This window comes from Saimiri boliviensis, chromosome 13 (genome assembly GCF_048565385.1).
Source record: "Saimiri boliviensis isolate mSaiBol1 chromosome 13, mSaiBol1.pri, whole genome shotgun sequence".
NCBI lineage: Eukaryota > Metazoa > Chordata > Mammalia > Primates > Cebidae > Saimiri > Saimiri boliviensis.
Window position 1 is genome coordinate 46,253,624 of NC_133461.1, and position 21,370 is coordinate 46,274,993.

Sequence of the window (21,370 nt, forward strand, 5' to 3'; positions counted from 1 at the left end):
AGGACAGGAGGTGACCAATGGCTGGATGACTCATAACTGTTCAGCCTCAGAGCTGTACTCAGAAGGCAGCACAGAGGATGGGGGAGGGAATGTTCTATCTTATAATAAAAATGCTTTTCTAGCTTTGGAGAGGAATTTACCCTAAGGGACCTTTCTAGGGGAAATTCAGGTCTTTCTCTGACACTGTCATCAGAGCTTTGAGCTGTGCACATTTAAAACCCTGAGGGTAAAACAGTCAAAAGCCAACATATCTAGAATTAGGTTTTAGATACCAAAAAATAGATATAGGCTCCAAACAAAATGAAAGTCGTTTAAAATTATTGATTTATAGAGCAAACAATTCTCTGTCTGGAGATTATATGCCTTAAATTTTACTTGAAAAGTTAGAAAAATATAAATATAGATAATTCATATGTTTTGAATATTTGTTATTTTAAGAATTATATTTTAATAGAAAAAACAAAATCCTAAATCATGCCATGTACATTATCATCCATAGCACAGTAAGCCCCTTGTTTGGGCCCATGCATACCTCACTTTCCCAGATGGGCAGCATTGCTGCATATCTTGCAAATTCAGCATTAGGAAATTATAGTAAATGTCCTACATAACCAATGGTGCAACTAAGTTACTCTCACACATGACAGAAGCAGTTTGGCACACACGACTGGAAGGCAGCTTCCAGCTGACTTGAGTTCCCTGTCCTTCACCTTGACCCTCTAGGTACTTGGCAGCCCCTCCACTCTTTAGACACTCAGTTCTCCTGCTCTTTCCTTTCTGACCCCAGCGCCACCTTCAAAATAGTGAAATTCAGTATTTGGTAAATTATTGCATTGCTGGGTAAATGGATTTCAGTCTATAGTTTCTGATCTTTAAATCTCTAACTGGGAAAGAAACCACTGGTACCATTTGAAAATCTCAGATTTATACTGTCATATCTGGGATTAAGAACAACAAAAAATCTCATATTCAGCACAGGGGAGAGTGAAGATTGGCTGTCTGCAGAGCTCAGTGGATATCTGCAGCTGCCCTTGAAAGCTCAGCAAGTGAAATAAAGGAGGCTGGCCCATTTGATGACTTCCTTCTTTACAAGAAGGAGGTTTCCTCTCCTGGCTTCATTCATAGCAGGTGGTTTTCTGATGCTTCTTGTTTTGCTGGTAAAGCGGTGGAAGGCTTTCTTGAGTGAAACCTAAAGGAGACAAAAGAGTATGCAAAAACCATGAAAGTGGTTGTGTCCGGGGAGCCTGAGTCCTCCCTCCTCCAACCACAGGGTCCCTGAGAGAGGTCCTTCTTGAGGATGGTTTGGAAGCCACACCACCGTTAGTTTATCTGCAGGGGACTTCTTCCCGGCCACTCTTTTTATAACATGCCCTTTTCCCTTCCCTTCCTGTGTATCTGATCTTCTCCCTAATACTACTCCACCCCAGTGATGAGTGTTTGTTCTTCCTCTCTCTGATCACACTTCTGCTGTTCCCAGTGGTGACAATACCTGTCCCGGGAGGCCTGGTCGCCCACACTCCGTAGTATAACGATGTTGCTATTATCATGGGGAGCATTCCACCAGGTCAATCTATGGCTTTCAATCAGCACGTTAATAGGATTTCAGAGCAAAGGGCAACGAGCACACAGGAAAGCTGCTGATGGACTCTGAAAGGTGCAGATGAGGTGGGTGTGCACAGACAAAGGAGTGTGAACTTAGGATACTTCCAGCATGGGTATCATAATATGTGATGGACAGAGGAAGCCCTCTCTATTGAGGGAAAGAAATAAAGCCTGTCTCTTGCCAGCACATATGCGTTAGAGATGAAAATTAAACTGCAAATGACGCTGGAGAAAACTGCTGACAATAATGATGATTACAGCTGTTGAAGCAATAAAGCTGGAAAAAAGACAAAAAATTTGGTTTAACAGTGCAGAAAGAATATGAGCTTCAGTTACTTATATGAACTGCTTATTATTTAGCCTAATTACTATCATTTTAGCAATCATGCATACTATTAAATGTATCAGATTTATTTGTGTAAATTTTATTTGATTACAATGTTAAATTCTGTTCTTTGTCAGCTGAGTCATGATAGTCTGTATTTATGTTGACTGATCAATCTTCCATTTTACTTACTCTTTCTCTGCAAGTTTATAGGTTTCTCTTGCTTTTAGATAAATTCGACCTTTCTAAGATTAGCTAGTTTATGCGTATCTCTTCACACTGAAGGCTGAGTGTTTGGTTATAAAAGACCACAAATGTTGTCAGTAGAACAGGTAGGCATTAGAAGATTGCAGTTTTTTTCCTAACTTATTCTGGGAAGCAGGCATTTCGATGTAAAATACTCTAGCATGCCTCTGTGGAAGCTACTGACAGCTCTGCCTGGTTAGGATGAAGTGGGGAGGAAAAGAGGCCATTGTGAAAACTCCTGAAATATAGAATAGCAGGAGGAAAGAGGCCCTCTAGAGAGGAACTGAGTGTTTTTTATGTGAAATTGTGGCCACATGAAATTCAGAAGACTCGAAATGGAAACCTCAACATTTGTTTGTTGGTATTTTATGAGATGAGGTCAGAGAGAAGAATTTGGCTGGAGGGTGCTCCAGAGCAATTTGTACCTATTTGGAAGTTAACAAGTGACATTAAAACTGCTAAAAGATGATCTGTAGTTTTGCTTCAATAGCTTTTTACATCCTGTTCTCTCTAACAGTGAAATCATTGAAGATAGCATTGCTTTGAAGGGATGTTAGTGATCATGCAGCTATTTTAATTCAGGGGGAGATACGGAGGCTTCCTGATTTTTAGTTCTGTTTTAGGGTTAATGGAAGTGGTTTTCCAGCCAAGATTCATTCCTGTTTCAATGGTATACATTATTTCTAATGTATACTAGTCTACTAGTTTACTACTAGTAAAAACACCTCCAGTAATGTCATATATTTGTTAATTTGGAGAATGAGTGCCTATTAGACCAGAAATATCTTAGAAGTGGTTTTTCAGTTTTGTATGCCAAGGGGCCTGATATATATTGAGTGTTCAGAATCAGTGCTTTGAATTGTTTGCAAATTCCCTCTCAAGAAATGTCAGTAGGTAACAGTAATAGTAACTAACATTTGTTGATTGTACCTAATGCCTGACACTGCATGTGATCCTTCACACAGATGATTTCATCAAATGGATACAACCACCTTGGGAGGCAGGCATCACTGTCCCTTTCACAGAAGAGGAAGCTGAGGCACAGAGAAGTTAAATAATTTTCCCAATAGACAGAAGATAGGAGTCGGTTTCTAGTCAATCTGATTGCTTATTTCATTCTTAAGTACTATGCTGTTGTGTCCCCTGTGTTGAAAGTGTGAAAACTAAAAGTGGTATTAAAATACTTGAATAGTTGTTAAATTGCAATGTTGCAATGACATGCAAACATTTTCCAAAGAATATTAAATTATTCAATGTATTACCCAAAAGCAAAAGGTTTTTTTAAAAAAGAATTTGATTTCTTTGGCTGATTTGCCAAACATAGTAGGGTGACCACGTATATTATCATTGAAACTAAAAGTGAAAGGGACACTATTCATAATTCTGTGGTGGTAGCAGGAATAAACTGTATTGTCCTGGCAACAAGTTATGCCATCACCCTGCTGATTATTTGTTTTACTAGATCTTTGAGGCAAAAAATATTAAAACAGTTCTTCACATTTTGAATTTGTAGGAGGATTCCTCAATGTCAACGTAAGTGAAGTCAGTTTTGATGAAATTCATCAACTCTTCTCCAAGGATTTAGATATTGAGCCAGGGGGTCACTGGAGGCCAAAAGACTGTAAACCCAGATGGAAGGTGAGGTAAATTCTTTTCATAAGCAATTTAACCGTTACTGCGCATTTGAGAAAAGAATGTGCTTGATTCAAAATACAGAGACAAATCTCTTTAAGTCTTAATACATTTAAAACATCAAAATTTTGTCTTTAATGTTTACTATTTATAATTCAAATGTGATTTAAGTGTTATGTGTGAAGACTGTAAATGTACCTGTGTATATACAAAATAGGTCCTCGGTTCATTCTCTTTGAGTTCCTGGTAATAAATAAGTGACTTGAGTTTGGCTTGGAAAATAGATTTTTTTTGTTGTTCTATTTTGTTTGGAAGAGAGGCTGTGAGTTCCCTGTCTCCTGCAGCTGTCCCTAATGATTACTGACACCTGCAGGCATAGCGTCACCAATTTCTGGAATTGTGAGAACTCACTGGGAGGATATTAATATCCTGATTTTCAGTTTGGTCTGGCTGGCATTGGGGTCTTCAAGCTCTGTTTCTCAGCATCCAAAATTTTAAAGGGACTGCTCAGAGATCACTGTTGGACTTGAAAGGTTGGACGTTGGGCTTTTCTCAGCTTCAGAAGGCACAGCCGAAGCTTTCAGTCTTTTATCAGGATTCTATTTAATGTTTTGTTTGAAAAACTGTAAGGAGGTGGGTCTGTCCCGAAAGCCATAATTTAAACCAGACGTGCCCTCAAAGCTATAAAATTGGTTAATAAGTGCGTATTTATCTAATGTCATTATACTTGAGTAAGAAATAGCATTTATGTAATTCAAATGAAAATTACAACTGATTAAATGTTATTTCCTAAAGGATTGTGATGTAACCTTGATCTGGAAACAGTTTCCATTTTCTCTTTTAAAACATTAGTATGCTTCTAGAATATTTGTATGTTAACCTTCCCCTGCCAAATCACTAGTAGGAAGGAAAATTAAACTCATGAAAAAGACCCTCTGACTCTACTGTGAACTCTTTGTGTTTGAAGATGTGTATTATTTATATTCATATTCCCAACACAGAGTGCATTGTGTTGTGTAAGGTAAGCACTAAACACAGTTTTGTTGAATTGACTTTATAAGGTAAATAAAAGCCTTTTTGGCCTTGTCACAAATGATTCACTAAATGTTCAGCTTTCTTACTGCCTTGAGCAAGTTGTGAAGCTGCTTAAATGGATTCCAGTACCAATTTTAGCAAAACATTTTATTTTATAATTGCCTTATGCTGTTTCCCAGATCAGATTCATTTAATAAATGAATCTCTTCATATTTCTTGATTGATTTTCCTCACATTTGTGTCTTTGTGAAATGCAGCCCAATTTACACACATTCTACCTTTTAAAAATAGCCTGGGCAGATAAATTATTTTTAACAGTTGGGTGCTGAGTGTGTATGTTGAATGCTAATGGAAAAAGAAGCACACTAAGTCACCGAAGCTGTGGGATAGCATGGTGGTTGATGCTCAGACAGCTGTTTGTACAGGATGTAGCACACCTCTCAGGTGTGCTCTGGGTGGCATACTAGTGGAACAGTTTGGGATAGGAAAAGTGAAGTATACTTGTCCTGTTTCCAGTCATCTATACAAGATGGATTTTAAATTTTTTTGTTTGTTTTCTTCTCATTTTCCAGGAGACAGTTGTATCACATGACTAGTTCCTACTTAGGGATGTTAGTAAACTGACTATAAACTGCATATGACTCAGTAGGTAACAGTATTGAAAGGAGTTCCTGGAAAACTAATTCATCTTAAAAATTAGCTTATTTTGGCTGGGCACGGTGACTCACACCTGTAATCCCAGCACTTTGGGAAGCTGAGTTGGGCAGATCACTTGAGGCCAAGAGTTTGAGGCAGCCTGGCCAACATGGTGAAACTTCATCTCTACTAAAAATAGAAAAATTAGCTGGGCATGGTGGCACATGCCTGTAATCCCAGCTACTCAGGAGGCTGAGGCAAGAGATTTGCTTGAACCCAGGAGGTGGAGGCTGCAGTGAGCTGAGATTGCCCCACTGCACTCTAGCCTGGCCCAAAAGCAAGACTCTGTCTCAAAATAAAAATAAAAATAAATTAACTTATTTAGGAACTATATGATAATGCTGATTTTATTTCAATTTTTAGCAAACCCTTCTCAGAATATAGTCTCTAGTTCAGAATTATACAACTAAAGGTATGAGAGGAATTTTGGAGATTATTCAGAGGTGAACTGTACTCATATGAATATTATATACCTATCAACTCACTAAATATTTAGTTAAATAGTTTTTCCCCTTGCCTGTCCCTGCCTGCTTACTGATAATGTTCCATTCTCATACTGGAACAGTGGAGAGAGAGAGGGAAATAAATAAATGGATTTATGTTAAACATTTGTCATCAACTTGATTTTTAATATTTGAGGCCCCTTTTTTAAATGAGAAAAAAAAATACCAGTGAAGTTAATTGATGGCAAATTAATTAGAACTGAGATCTTTCAAAAGTGATAATTTTAGTAATTCCTCGGCATCTGTGAATGCTGCAGGTTTGAGTGAAAGATTTCTGCACAGATTGGACACCTTATGGGACAAGCACATATCTAAAGAACATGAGGATACTTTGTGGGTCATTAAAAGTGAATTGTTTACCTGTGACATTGTCTTTCCATTCAGATTTCAGATGGAGGGCTTGATGAACAACTTTGGTCTATAATTTCCAGGCTTCAAGACCCAGGCAGATGCTTGATGCTTTTGTCTACCCAGAGGCCTGGAGTTTCATTTGTAGTCCAGTATACCTCAAAGATGAGTCCTGGCCCCTGTTTCAGAACTACTTGAGGCATATGGTAAACATGCTGATTTTTGGCTAGGTGTGGTAGTTCATACCTGTAATCCCAGTGCTTTGGGAGACTGAGGTGGAAGGATCACTTGAGCCCGGGAGTTTGAGGCTGCAGTGAGCTGTGATCACACCACTGCACTCCAGCCTGGGCTATAGAATGAGATTCCATCTGTAGAGGAAAACAAATGCAGATTCTTGAACTCACTTCTCAAACACTCTGATTCTTTTGGTGGGAAGGAACAAGAATTTGCATTTTTAACCAAATGCCTTCAGTTTGAGGACTGCTCCTGTACTGGAAATGAGGAGGAATAGGAAGATGGAACTAAAAACACTGGAGGAGAATGAGAGCTTACTAGCTTCTACTTACTCAGTGTCAGATAGCTAGATTCACCTTAAGGTTACTGAGTCTAAAGCCTGTCATTTAGGGACATCATAGCTGGTGGTGTGCTGAAAATTTGAAAGTAGGACAGAAACTTGGTGGGAGAAATTGATGTGATAAACATTTTTCTTGATTATCTCCTTATGGTGTATATATGAAGAAATAAGCAAGGGAAAAAATGGTGAATACGTTCAGCAAGATTTGTGGTTTTAAAGTAGGAGCAAACTGAATGGAATAATTTTGCTTGAGCAAGAGGTGGTGAGGAGAGATTCAGGAAGATGAGGTGTTGTTTTATCAGAAGATTATGACCAGATGTTCTCCATCTCCACTGGAGGTATATCAACAAGAGGGTGGCTCAAACAGCACATTAGGGCACAGAGAAGAGTGAATGACCTGAAACAGGCTATTAAGCCTTAAAATAAATGATCATAGAACACAGATCTTTTCTAGACAAAAAATTATAAACTATGGAGAACATTATTCCACAGACACACACAAGAAGGGATGAGCCAGATGAATTTTTAAGATATTGCTTAGCTTTCTTTTAATAAAAATCTTTGCTTTAAATTTGTCACGTATTCACAATCTTTCATAACCCTCCCATGAAAATTTAGACATCTATTTGCTATTATCACATTAGGTTAGCTTATTTGAATTTGCCAAGACACTGGTAATTTCTTTCTTTTATTACCTTGCCTGTTTCTTTGTAAGATTAAAAAAAAAAAACAACTCTTGATATTTAAATACTTCACTGAAGAGATGATTAGGAGCTAGAACTTTATCCTTATATGTTCAGCTCATCACTCAGTCTAATTGTCTTTAATTAATATGCACTGTCTTTAATCAGGACTCTGCAACCATTTAATAATTTCTTCCCTCAAATATCTATAATTGGTCTTAACTGCTTTTCCAGCTTATTGATATGTGGCCAAATGCAAAATCAAGAAGAGCAGGCTTGACTTATTAAGCTACATGTTATCACATGGATATACCTTAGATAAGGTCAGTGGTGCGATATGTACTCACCATCTAACCCCATTTGTTCCTTTTACTTTTCATAGCACTTTCCTATCCTAAAAGTAAACCTAGGGGCCCCTGAGCTGATTTGGCAGTTGTTTTGATTTGGGAATTCCTTGAATATGCCCGCCATTGGCGCTGAAGCCTAGCAGTAAGTCTCCCTCAGTATATAGTTCCAGCATAGTTGGCAGCCATTGCATGAGGGCAAGAAAGAGGTCTTGGGTGTTGGGTTGGTGTTGCTGGGATAGCCTCATGGTCCTCAGGCTCCTTAGCCAAGGGAGACCTTATGGGAAAACCAAACAGGAATGGGACCCAAAGTTGGACTGGCAGGGGCACCAGACCTCTTTAGTTCCTACCATTTACCAGATAGATATGTAGTAATTAATATAATCATGAAAACATCAGCCTCATAGCAGCCATTGTCTGTTTTTTTGGTATTCCATCAGCATTAAGGGAAAATGAATGGTGGAGTTCGTAGTTTAGATATCTTCAATTTTACTAAACCATCTTTTGTTCTCTTTGTTAAGTGAAACTTTAAATAATTTAAACATTTCTCCCATCTATGTTCCTGGTAATGTAAAATACATGGGTAGATATTATTTTCTGTTGATGATACCTGATGTCATGTCCTGATTTTAAAAGGATTAGGTGCAAAGCTTATTAATTCTCAATTATTTGCATTATTCATTTATTAATAAACTTTATTTGGTCTAGGTAAAATTTTAGTAAGTCATAGATTTAATCTTTCACAATATTCTGTTACAACCAGTTTAGATTGTGTATTTAAAAAATCCAAATTATAGAGTAACACAGAGGTATTTGGGGTAGATATACTTTCACTGTTGTGGTTTTCTTTTTTTTTTTTTGAAAAATCTAATGATTTTGGAATTTACGATCTGTAGAAAACTTGTTTTAATTTCAATTTTATTAGAAAATTTACAATAATAATAAAAGCAGCTTAGTCAGGAAGTTGCTGAGAAAAGTAATTTATAAACCAGTTTAGCTTTTTCAAGGGCAAAATCTAAATTGTAAGGAGACCTAGATTGTATGACAAAGTTTGGATCCAAGAAATAGAGGATTCGAATTAGTGATGATTGATGATCATTCATGTATTCTAGTATTATATTAAAACACTTTATATAAATGATGTTTTTAAGTTTGGGTTTGAGAGTTCCATTAGGTTGTTGTTTTTTTTTTTTGAGATGGAGTCTTGCTCCATATCCCAGGCTGGAGTGCAGTGGTGCCATCTTGGCTCACTGCAACCTCCGCCTCCCGGGTCCTGGTTCAAGCAAGTCTCCTACCTCAGCCTCCCAAGTAGCTGGGATTACAGGAACGAGCCACCATGACCAGCTAATTTTTGTATTTTTTTTAGTAGAGATGGGATTTCACCATGTTGGCCAGTCTGGTCTTGAACTCCTGATCTTGTGATCTGCCTGCCTCAGCCTCCCAAAGTGCTGGGATTACAGGCATGAGCCACCGCGCCCGGCCCCAGTAGGTTTTTAATTTCATATTAGAAGAAAGATGAATATACTAAGAAACTATTTTCATTTCCATGTATGTGTTTTTTTCTTTTACTTTTTGGATGAGAACAAATTTCTTTGGTTGATAAAAGACAAATTTCTGTGCTACTCACATCATCTTTTCTTGTTATAGTATGTTAACAATTTCATTTTAAACTGAATATTATCCTACCACTGAAGTAGTTTATCAAAAACTTAATTCTGCATTTTGATTAAATGAAAAATATTATATTATCAAACTTCACATGTGTTTTGGGCCAATATCATGTATGATTGAGGTTTTTTGTATGCTGTGGCTGGAACACGTGTGAAGATTTTGGTTTCTATTATGTTTCTGAAAAATATCTCTAGTACAGAGAAACCATGTGTAAGATAGTAGATATTCAAGTGAAATGTCTTTTAAATTCAATTCAAAATCCAGAAAGTTATTATTTAAGATCTACTCTAAAACCGAGAAGTTACTCTTATGATACATTTCCCTCCTTTACTTTTCACGCCCAATTGATAGCCATATCCTGCTAGCTTACGTCTTAGATGTGTTGAAAACCCATGTACTTCTCTTTTCCTTTATCTTCCTCTTAGTTTAAGCTACCATTACCTCTTTTCTCAACAACTGTGTTAATTGCCTAACCAGCTCCCTGAGTCAATTTTTGGTCGTCTCCAGTTTGCTCTCCATATTGCCACCAAAGTAGTCTTTGCAGTCACTACATCTGATTTATCACTCTTTTCAGAATCCTTCTACAATTTCTTACGGTGTTCACAGGTAAAGACCACAATCCTTAGAACAACCTTCAGAGCTCCTTCTACCTCTGCAGCATGCAGCAAGGGCTTTCTCCGTGTGTGCTTACTGTTGTATCTGTGGTGAGAAAGTTCATAAGGGTGTGGCTTTAAAACTATCAGAAGTTTTCAAGGGTTAATTTTTATCCTTACTTCTAGGATGTGCTATTGTATTTATTTACATACATGACTATTTTGTTTTAAAGGTGGCAGTTCTCATTCCTTTCCGTAATCGCCATGAACATCTTCCAATTTTTTTCTTACATCTGATTCCAATGCTCCAGAAACAAAGGCTGGAATTTGCCTTTTATGTGATCGAACAGGTGAGAATATTTATCATAGTTGTCACTAAGTATACTAGAATCTAAACTCTTAGATATGGTTAGATTAAACATGTTTAGGATTAATAAGGTAACTTAAATTCTTAGTTTTATATTTGGATGAAATTACATTTTGGATTGGGCCTACATGTTTCTTATAATAATTGTAATTTGGTCAAGTGAGTTAATTGGCAATCATGTTTCACTTTATTATGATAGCCTCGTTATATTTGAATGACATTCTAAACATTGTCAATCTATGATTTTTAAAATAACTTTATAGCTGATATTTACCTTAGGGGATTAAATGTGTCTTTGACTTGTATTATTCCTTTTTATGTTTTCATTAGGCTTATGCTCTTTATTTTTGAAAACATCTGTAAATTTCATTTAATTGAGAAACTGTTTATTTTGTAATTTAGGCTGTTTGTCAGCATTTAGACTCGTGTACAGACATCTGGACTCATAAGTGGTGCAATTCAAAGTTCTTTTCTAAATGATACTGAAGCACCTTACAGTTACTTCAGTTGCATTCGCAGTGTTTAATTTGAAAAGACATTCCAGTTTATGACCCATGAATTTAACTACAGAAAAGGAAGGAAAGTTTTTTCTTTTTTTTTTTTTTTAACATAATAGCAAAGCATAGGTAATTCTCAATTGAGTATTCTTTGTACTATGGGGTAGTTGCCGGCAATCCCTGAAAATCAATACTGTGTTAACTTTGTTAGGTAATTGGGGCACCTGAATGAGAGCTGGGTAGTAAACCTAAAAACAAAAAGTAGTATACATTAAACATTTTCTGTCCTGTTTTCAGTTTTTCATCTTCAAAGTCATCTCTCTTGGTAGGGAACCTTGACTGTTTTTGTTGCAGGGTATAGACCCAGCTGTATAGCTGGTAAGTCAATAAATACGAATCCAGTGAACTGACAGGTTAAAAAAAAAAAAAAAGCTTACATTGCATGGAAGACTAAACTATGTGATGCCCAAGATCTCTTCCAAATTTGAGATTCTGTGATTCTTTTAGAAGAGATAAAAGAGGTGGAAACTGGAACTTTAAAATATTGTCAAAAAAATCTTATTTGTTTTGTGTCTGAACAGATGCTATAAAGCTGAATAGGTCGTAATTCTTTAACATAGTTAATTCAAATGGAAGTGAAATGACCCGGACTTACTTTTTGTAGTCAGTCTTTGTTTAAAGGCTATAAAGTGTAAATATAAAGAAAGAATTTAATTTGCTACATTATTTTAAACATGGATAGCGTGATGTTTTGGAAACCTAAAAAAGGTCTGATAATACTTGTAATACTTGAAGACCAGTTCTCCATGCCAGCTTTTACCACTTTGGTATTGTCACCTCATATTTCACATTTAAGTGTATGTGATAGATGGTGATTTTCTCTTAATGTATACTCACCTTTCCAATCGCTTTACATCATTGCCAGCACTTGGTAATGGTCAGTCTTTTTAAATTTTAGCCATTTTACCGGGTCTGTAGTAGAATCTTATTTCCCTGATGACTAATGTCGATCATCTTTTCATGCGCTTATTTGCTACCCACATACCTTCTTTGGTGAAGTTTCTGTTCAGATCTTTTGTTCATTTTTTAATTGGGTTGTCTTTGTTTTACTGAGTTGTAAGAGTTCTTTATGTATTTTAAATACAAGTCTTTTGTAAGACATAAGTTTTGCAAATATCTTATAGTCTGTGGCTTGCCTTTTTATTTTCTTGGCTGTTTTTTGAAAAGCAAGTTTTAAATTTTGATGAAGTCAATTTATTCTTGTTTCTATACTTTGTGCTTTTTGTATTATATTTGAAAAATTATTCTCTGTGATTTTCTCTTTCTTTCAGAAGCTTTATAGTTTTAGCTCTTACACTTAGGCTAATTCATTGAGTTAATCTTTAGATATGATATGAGCCAAGGGTGAAGTTTCATTTAGTTGTTTCGTTACCACTTATTGAAAAGACTGTTTTCACCATTGAATTGCTTTGGCACCTTGGTTGAAAGTCACTTAATATATACATGTCATATGTATGCAGGTCTGTTTTGGGTCTCTGCATTCCATTGACCACTTGTCCGTTTCTACTAAAAAGTCGGCTAGGCTTTATTTCCCTAGTTTTCAATAAATAAGTAACAGTATAAATGATTGACAAAATGGCCTGACTTGTATTATTAGAAACTTTTATCTTTTCTTTTGGTAGAAAGTACTAAAAATTTTTTTTGAGACGAGTCTCCCTCTGTCGCCCAGACTAGAGTGCAATAGCATGATCTTGGCCCACTACAACCTCTGTCTCCTGGGTTCAAGTGATTCTTCTGCATCAGCCTCCCGAGTAGCTGGGATTACAGGCACCTGCCGTCATGCCTGGCTGATTTTTGGAAAATACTCAAATTTTTATTTGTAAAATGGTTATAGTTTCTCCAGTTCCTTTATTCTAAATCTGCCTTTTTTTTTTTTTAAAGTTTCTCCTAGCTTTTTACCTCTGCTTTTTTCTCCCTGGAAATGCTTGATATTTAATATAACAGGCATACTTCTCTGTGTATAAATCATCATCATTGTGCCTTATGTACTTTTGAATGTAACAGTCTATACTGTGAAATGTACTTTTTTACTTAACAACTGGAAATTTTTATCTACTTTGATGATAGCTGTAGTTATTATAGATTAGATCAGTTTTACTCATCTAGGAAAGTGCTAGTTTCCTTTGTGTAAACTTCAATTCCTCATAATGTATTGGGAGGTGAGAGAGCTAGCTGTCTCTGTTTTTAAAGGCATATTATCCTGAGAGTTCAGCACCAGTTATTTGGTCTATGTGATGAAGCAATCTTTGCAAAACAACCAAGGTCTGTGTTTTTATTTTTAAACCTTTAAAGTATGACTCTCAGCCTTGATCAGTACTAATTCAGGACCATGTGTTTGACAGAGTGAGATTTTGAGCTAGAAACATCTTCACCATATTTGAAATAGAGGAGTAATTTTTCTGCTAAACAGGTACCCAGGGAGTGCTAAGTAGTTGAAGAGCAGCTCAGGAATCCTGGTTAAATATGGAGGATGGACATAGGTTCACTGCATCTTTACAAACTCCTAAAATGAGAGTGAAAGAAAAAAACTTTTGAAAAGTTACTAAACCTCAAGGACAGTGAGTAGTGGGTGAGAGATTTTCACACGTTTCTGTTAAGTCAGGAAGCAGATGGAGTGCTGACGCCTAGCAGAACAGAGGATGTGCAAACCCACGTGCTTGTGGAGGGCGATGTGACAAGACTAGAATCAATTTGTTGGACACACCTCTGTCTCAGTGCTGTCACAGAAGGTAGGCTGAAGCACTGCACTGAAGTAAGGAGATTGTTTAAAAGTTTGACTACAAAACAGTCAAATTCCCAGTTGCTCGTCTTTGCTTGTATTGCCAGGTGATTACTCTGTTATATCTTGTAGAAACGTTTCCCAGTTTATCGTCTGGAAAAAGTGTGGCAGGAAGCTCTTGAGGGTACTGATGCAGCTGTGTTGAAGGGCCTAAAACCAGGGGGATTACGTAAGTCTTCATGCTGGCCTTAGGAACCCCCAGGCCTTTCCCTGTCTGGCCTTTCGAAGCCAGCTGCCAGGTATGAATCTTCCCACCCCTCCAGCTATGGCAGGGCATAGTGATGTCTTCACTAGAGAAATAGATTATCCCCAGGAAAGAGTCCAGATCTCATATTTGAAGGTCTCCCAAGGTAAAGGCCAGCCTGTCACTTTATCAGCTCCCTGCAGCCCAGTTTCATTCATTCATTCAACAAAGGGTATATGACAGTGAACAAACCAGACAAGGCTCCCTCTTTTGCTGGCCCAGAAGGACAGGCAGTAGTAAATCATTGTGCAGTATCTCCATGGCACTCAGGGAAGAGAGTGGTAAGGGCAGGTAGAGGTGCTCTTTTATGCAGAGTATTCGGGGAAGGCCTCTCTGGAGAGGTGAGATCAGAGCCTCCCGGAATGATATAAAGGAGCACGCCATGCTGATTTGCAGGCTGTGCATTGTGGAGAAAGCAGGAGAATACTTGGTGAGTTTGAGCAAAGAAGTCGGTGTCGCCAGAGCAGGTGGTTGAGGAACATTCTGGGGAGGGAATCAGAGAAGCAAAGATGGAAGTAAAGGATGAGGGGCATGGCTTATCCTGTGTGAGGTAGATTAACTCTATATATAACCTTCAGAAGACACTAGATAAAGTGATGTTTTGGAAACCTAAAGAAGGTCTGGTAACACTTGAAGACCAGTTCTCCATGCCAGCTTGTACCACTTTTAGTATTGTTACTTCATATTTCACATTTAAATGTATGTGATAGGTGATAATTTTATAGTAATGTATACTGACCTCATGTAAGTGTCTCCTCCACTTAAAACCCTCTACTGCCTTCTGGAGGGTCTTAAGTAGAGGAGCAATTTAATCTAAGTTTATAAAATGACTCTGGCTGCCGTGTTGTGAATAAGCTGTAGAGGGCCAAGGCTAACGCAAGACAGCTTTGGCAGTTGTCCGGGAAGGCAATGAGTCCCAGAGGCAGTGGTGAGCAGTGGTTGGGTTTGGGCTGCCTTGGGTTTTAAAGTGGTATGAATTGCTGATGAATTGGATATGTAGCATAAATGATAGAGAACAGTCAAACGTGATGCCAGGGTTTTTGTCCAGAATAAGGAAGGACATTGCTGCTTCCTGAGCCATGCCCACTTTTGTTCGTTGTTTTAACTTGGTTCAGGGGTGTGTGTGTGTCTGTGCTTATGTGAGTCAAGAGTGTTTTGCAGCAATACTTGCATACTTATTCTCCTGAAGGGAGGTGGGCAGGGAAGTGCTTGGTAGAGAATGGTGGGTCTCTAACGACACTTCCACCCCTGGGCTTGTCCCATGGACCTAGGTGAGGACAGGCTTTTTCGGGCCCAAATATTGCATTTTCCAAGACCACCCTGGCCCACCACGCTCCCCATCCTATGGCTATAAAAGCCCCGAGATCGTAGCAGGAAGAGACACAAGCAGATGGAAGTTGAGAAGAACACACTGGTGGAAGAGCATACCACGGGCACCGATACACGCCAGCAGGCCATCGACCCGTGGAACAACACAACGTTTGGCTGGGGCGGTTGGAGGAGAGCCCACCTACTGAGCCACCCGACTCCAGGGGAAAACCACCTTCCCACTCTATCTCCCTTCTGGCTCCCATACATCTGCTGAGAGCTACTTCCACTCAGTAAAACCTTGCACTCATTCTCCAAGTCCCCATGTGAGTCCGATTCTTCCAGTCTACCAAGGCAATAACCCGGGATACAGAAAGCCCTCTGTCCTTGTCATAAGGCAGAGAGTATAACTGAGCTGATAAACACAAGCTGCCTACAGGTGGTTTAACTGAAAGAACATACTGTATGTAACACATGCCCAGTGGGGCTTCAGCTGTGAACATTTACCCTCGACACTACCATGGGGTCAGAGCCCCACAGGTTGCCCATCCGCCTGCTCCCCCTAGAGGTTTGAGTAGCCGGGCACTGAAGAAGTGAGCCACACCCCCATTGTATTCCCTGTGAGGGGCATATGAGCGTCTTATTCTCAAACATGAATGGGCAAGTCAAGAATACCTAGATATTTGAAGAAAGCCTCCTCAGGATGAGACAAATCCAAGCAAAAAAGCAAGTGTAGAAAACACAATGGAGGAAGCAGAGGAATTCTTAGAAAACCAAAAAGAGCCGGGCGTGATGGCTCAAGCCTGTAATCCCAGCACTTTGGGACACCAAGGTGGGCGGATCACGAGGTCAAGAGATTGAGACCATCTTGGCCAACATGGTGAAACCCTGTCTCTACTAAAAATACAAAAATTAGCTGGGCATGGTGGCGTGCGCCTGTAGTCCCAGCTACTTGGGAGGCTGAGGCAGGAGAATTGCTTGAACCCAGGAGGCGTAGGCTGCAGTGAGCTGAGATTGTGCCACTGCACTCCAGCCTAGCGCCTGATGACAGAGTGAGACTCTGTCTGGAAAAGAAAAAAAAAAAAGAAAAGAATAAAAACTTACCAGGATCTACAGTGAGAGAAGGAAAGATAACCTATGGAACAAAAGTAGTACATCACGAAGAATAATCGGAGAATAAGAAAGTTACTGAAATATGAAAATAACTAAAACAAAACTTTCAATAGAATGGCTGGCAGATAAACTTAACTTTCCAAAATAGAACCAAAGCTAAGAAAATAAGAGAATCTTTCAAAGAGTACCAGTATGTTATGGGAGTAATCACCTCAAGGTGGCCCTCAGGGGTCTTTGCCTCTTTGTAATCAGACCCGGTATAGTCTTTCCCCACAGTGAATAAGGAAGGACTGCTTTGCATGGGGAGCCACATACTGTGGGAGGAACAGTACATGGCTTTTGAGGCTAGGTCATAAAAGACATAGCTGCTTCTGCCTTGATCCCTGGATCAGTTGCTCTTGGGGAAGCCAGGTCCCCTGTCATATGGACACCCAAGCAGCCCTGTGGAGAGGAGCCTACTTGCCAGCACCATCTCATAGCCATGTGTGCGAGTCATCCTGGAAGTGGAAGGAACTGCCCAAAGTCAAGCCTTCCAAAGTGTCCAGCTGTCCAGCCTTCCAGTCTTCCAGCTGAGGCCCTGGACTTAATGGAGCAGAGATGAGGCATCTCCTCTCGGCTCCCAGCATTCCCTCTCCCCAGAAGCCATCAGCATGATAAATGATTTATTTGTTTGTTTGTTTGTTTGACAGGGTCTTTCTCTGTTGTCCAGGCTGGAGTACAGTGGTACAATCTCAACTCACTGCAGCCTCGACCTTCTGGGCTCAGGCTGTCTTCCCACCTCAGCCTCCTGAGTATCTGGGACTACTGGCACATGCCACCATGCCTGGCTAATTTTTGTATTTTTTGTAGAGTTGGGGTTTCACCATGTTGCCCAGGCTAGGACTATTGCTTTTTTTAAGCTACTAAGTTTTGCTGTGATTTATTAAACATCCATAGATAATTAATAACATCCAATAATCAAGGGTATTGTAAAGAATATAGCAGAAAAAAATCTGAAGGGAGAGAAAAATGACCAAAGAAGGAGAAAATTTCCTAAAAGTGAAGACATAAATCTTTAGATTAAAGGAGCCCCACATGCACACGAGTAAGATACAAATCTGCTATGAAATGTGTTAAAATTTTAGAATACAAACAGAAAAGAGAAGATATTACAAAGGATCTAGAGTACTGGGAATTCTAGGAAAAATGACAAATGATTATGAACCAGAAACCTATGAACGTTCTCAGCAATACTGGGAAATTTTTTTTCTGGATTTTTTTCCCCAGTCAAAATGACAAATGTGAGAGTAGACTAATGGCATTTTCAGTCATTCATTGGCTAAAACATACTTTCCATAGGTCTCTACTTAGGAAGCTCTTGAAGAATGTGCCTCAGCAAATTAAGAATGCCAAGGAAAAGACATGTATGATTTAGGGAATGAAGAAGACCCAGGTGATATTCACACATGGTCTGGAAGGGGCAAGGGAGAGTTTGGCTTGAGAGCTGGAGAAGGAACTGATAGATGATTTGCTGTGTTTGAATGATTATATCAATTATTAATAGGTATAGGGCATATTTCTTGGGCCTTTTATACAAAGTAATAATAGTTATATGGAAAACTGTAGTTAATCCCAGTTTACGAAAGAAAACAATCAATTTACTCAGCACTGAAGAAATATTAAATATTTACATAGTCCTAATAATGTAAACTCTTGATTTAACCAAAAATTATGATAAAACTATATTGGGAGAATAGCGGTAGGAGCAGGAGTATGGTGGTTTAACTCCTCCACTGCCAAGATAAGAAGTCAAGAGACAGTGTCTAAAGTCAAAGAAGCAAGAAATATCAGAACTCTCGTTTCCTCAAAATACATACATAAATACCAGAATAAACTGGAAGAGTTGAAATGTATTGCTCTTGGGGGATTGAGATGGATTAGATATGGAACTTCTTATTTCTGTTATAAGCCTTGAGTATTATGTTCATGTTTAATAAAAACAATTTTTAAAACCTTAAAGGAAAGTAGTTTGTTAAAGCTGATGTTGATGTACTAGTCATAACATTATAATTTAACTCCCTTTTCTTTTATTGGTATTTCACTGGTGAAAAAAGAGGCTGTAAAAAATAAAGTGATTTCTGTTACCTCAAGTTAGTGCAAGGCCAAGGACTAAAAATTAGTCATTTTCACTCTTGAGGGAGCACTCTGATGGTGACTACAATGTGTGTCTCATTCACTTTTGTTGTAATCCTTTTTTTGTTTTATATTTTAGAATGGTTTTGACAGATGTTGCTAAGACATTGGTAAATGCTCCTTAATTTTCTTTAGATGCAGAATGAAGGTTTTTTTTTATTGCCAGTGCACCTTAATTTATGCTCACTGATAAAGGAAAATGGTTGTAATTTAGGGAGTTGGGTTCTGTATAATAAAATTCTATTTTTTTGGTCCCTTAAATAATGCCCTTAATCGTAAGCAATAATAATAGAAATTATTTATTGCCCACATACTTTAATGCATTTTTCATAACAATAAAGGAAAATGGTTGTAATAAAGGAGACTGGGCTTTTTGTAATAAGTTCCAATTGTTTTTTCTCTAAAATGCTCTTGGTATTTATTAAAAGCATTGATAATACAAAAGTAGACTTCCCTGGTGTTGGTACTTGAGAAGGGTCACTGTTGAGTCATTTCTAGTTTTCTTTTCTTAGTATTGACAGTATATGGAAAGCTCAAAAAAATAAAACTTATATTATTTTTAATGACTCTTCTTTTCTTGGCACAAATAATCTATATACTGATGTATTTCAAGTACAGCAGAAATAGAAGTTATATAAATGTGCTGATGTACCATTGGACTAGACACTAAGTGTGTTCTTCTGTTGTTATAAAATAATATAGTAAGTAAATTTAAACAATATATTTGAAAATCTTAAGGTATGTTTATTATTTGTCTGATTTGGGTCTAATTAGTGTAATCATTTGACCATGATGCAACAGGTTTGAAAAATAATAGAAAAAAGTCAGATGATGAAGTATGAGTACATTTCTATTTTTTTCTCTGGGTCTGCTCCGTGAAGACTGGCACACAACCTTTTAATCGTGCGATGCTCTTCAATGTGGGCTTCAAAGAGGCCATGAAAGACTGTATCTGGGACTGTGTAATCTTCCACGATGTGGACCATCTACCTGAAAATGACCGGAACTATTACGGATGTGGAGAAATGCCACGTCATTTTGCTGCAAAGCTGGATAAATACATGTATATGTAAGTAGTATGCACTGTTCCTGATACTGTACAATATAATTGCACAATCATAGCATTGAAATGGTAGCAGCATTATGTCCCTAAATCTGAGAGAACTCAAGAATCCCAAGAATATCATCTTTAATTCCATCACGTCCTCCTGGGGAGTCAGAAGACAGAGGGGCTTTTTTGTTCCTCTGGGTGCTTCCTTACACAGAGGTTTGAATGTGGTGTGGTGGAAAAAACCTGGTTTCTGTGGTCAAGCACACACAGATTTGAACTTGGGTTCTCACGCTTATAGCTCCAGGACTTACAGGTAGGTCACTTAAATCTCTGAAGGTATACCCCTTGTTCACTGTGATAATAGATCCCATCCATAGAGCTGTTGTGAGATCATATATGCTCTGTGCCTGCTGGGTGGTAGGTACATAACTCATCTTGACTCCTGCCTATTCTCCTCCAGTGATGGTTTGGAGGGCCACAAAGCCCTCTCTTCTGCTATTTGTTGTCTTCCTAAGCTATGCACGCTTGACCTGCCCTTTAATAAAAAAAAAAAACAAAACCTTTTCCTTCTCTAATTGGAGATAATTTAAAATGTGAACATTTATCAGAGCTGAGATAGTAACTTAAAAGGACATGAAAGAATGCAGGTGTAATCCTGGGAAAGGATCACAGTTTTCATTGGCTAATGGGAGTGGAGAGAAAAGAAAGCTGTTGCTTAGGGCAGGAATGTGTTGCTTATGTTACAGTTTTGCATGGTGCTAGTCTACAGAGTAGAGAGAAGCAAAAAGTCTGACAAAAGCAAGAAAAGAATGCTTTCTTTCTTCTTCCTCTTCCTCCTTCCCACCCCCCTCCTTCCTCCTCCCCACTCCCTGCTTCCCCCTTCCCTCCCCTCCCCTTCCCCCTCCCCTCTCCTCCCCTTCCCCCTCGCCTTCCCCCTCCCCTTCCCTCTCCCCTTCCCCTTCCCCTTCCCCCTTCCCTTTCCCTCCCCTCCCCTCCCCTCCTCTTCCCCCTCCCCTTCCCCCTTCCATTTTCCTTCCCCTCCCCTCCTTTCCCCTCCCCCTTCCCCTTCCCCCTTCCCTTTCCCTCCCCTCCCCTCCCCTCCCCTTCCTCCTTCCCTCCCCTCCCCTCCCCCCTCCCCTTCCCCCTTCCATTTCCCCTCCCCTCCCCTCCTTTCCCCTCCCTCCTCCCCTCCCCCTCCCCCTACCCCCTACCCCTACCCCTTCCCCCTCCTTCCCTCCCCTCCCCTCCCCCCCTCCTTCCCTCCCTTCCTTCCTTCTTGTTTCTTTCTTCTGCCTTTTTTTCCTGGTCATCGTTATCGTTAGAAAACCTTTTCCTTTTTACCTCTGTATCTGAACTCTGAGTATGGGGTAACCTTGAAGAAGGCCATCAAGGTTCACAGTCTGGTTCTTACCACCTCTGGAAGCTTGATTTTGGTCAGCTTGCTGGAATCAAATTAGATCCAAGGTAACCGATTTTCACTAAAAAGAAAAATCATAAAGATCTCATAAACTAAGAATTCTAAATTAA

General features: G+C 38.8%; 1 protein-coding gene across 3 annotated transcripts in view; it reads left to right on the top strand.

Moving 5' to 3' along the window:
- The window catches only part of B4GALT6 (beta-1,4-galactosyltransferase 6), a 62,653-nt gene that overhangs the window by 34,205 nt on the left and 7,078 nt on the right, over positions 1-21,370 (top strand). For all 3 annotated transcript variants that reach the window (XM_074383646.1, XM_003924753.4, XM_074383647.1), the window contains exons 4-6: positions 3,687-3,811; positions 10,486-10,602; positions 19,674-19,861. In XM_074383646.1, the coding sequence (XP_074239747.1) occupies positions 3,687-3,811; positions 10,486-10,602; positions 19,674-19,861 (430 nt within the window). The remainder of the gene's footprint in view (positions 1-3,686; positions 3,812-10,485; positions 10,603-19,673; positions 19,862-21,370) is intronic.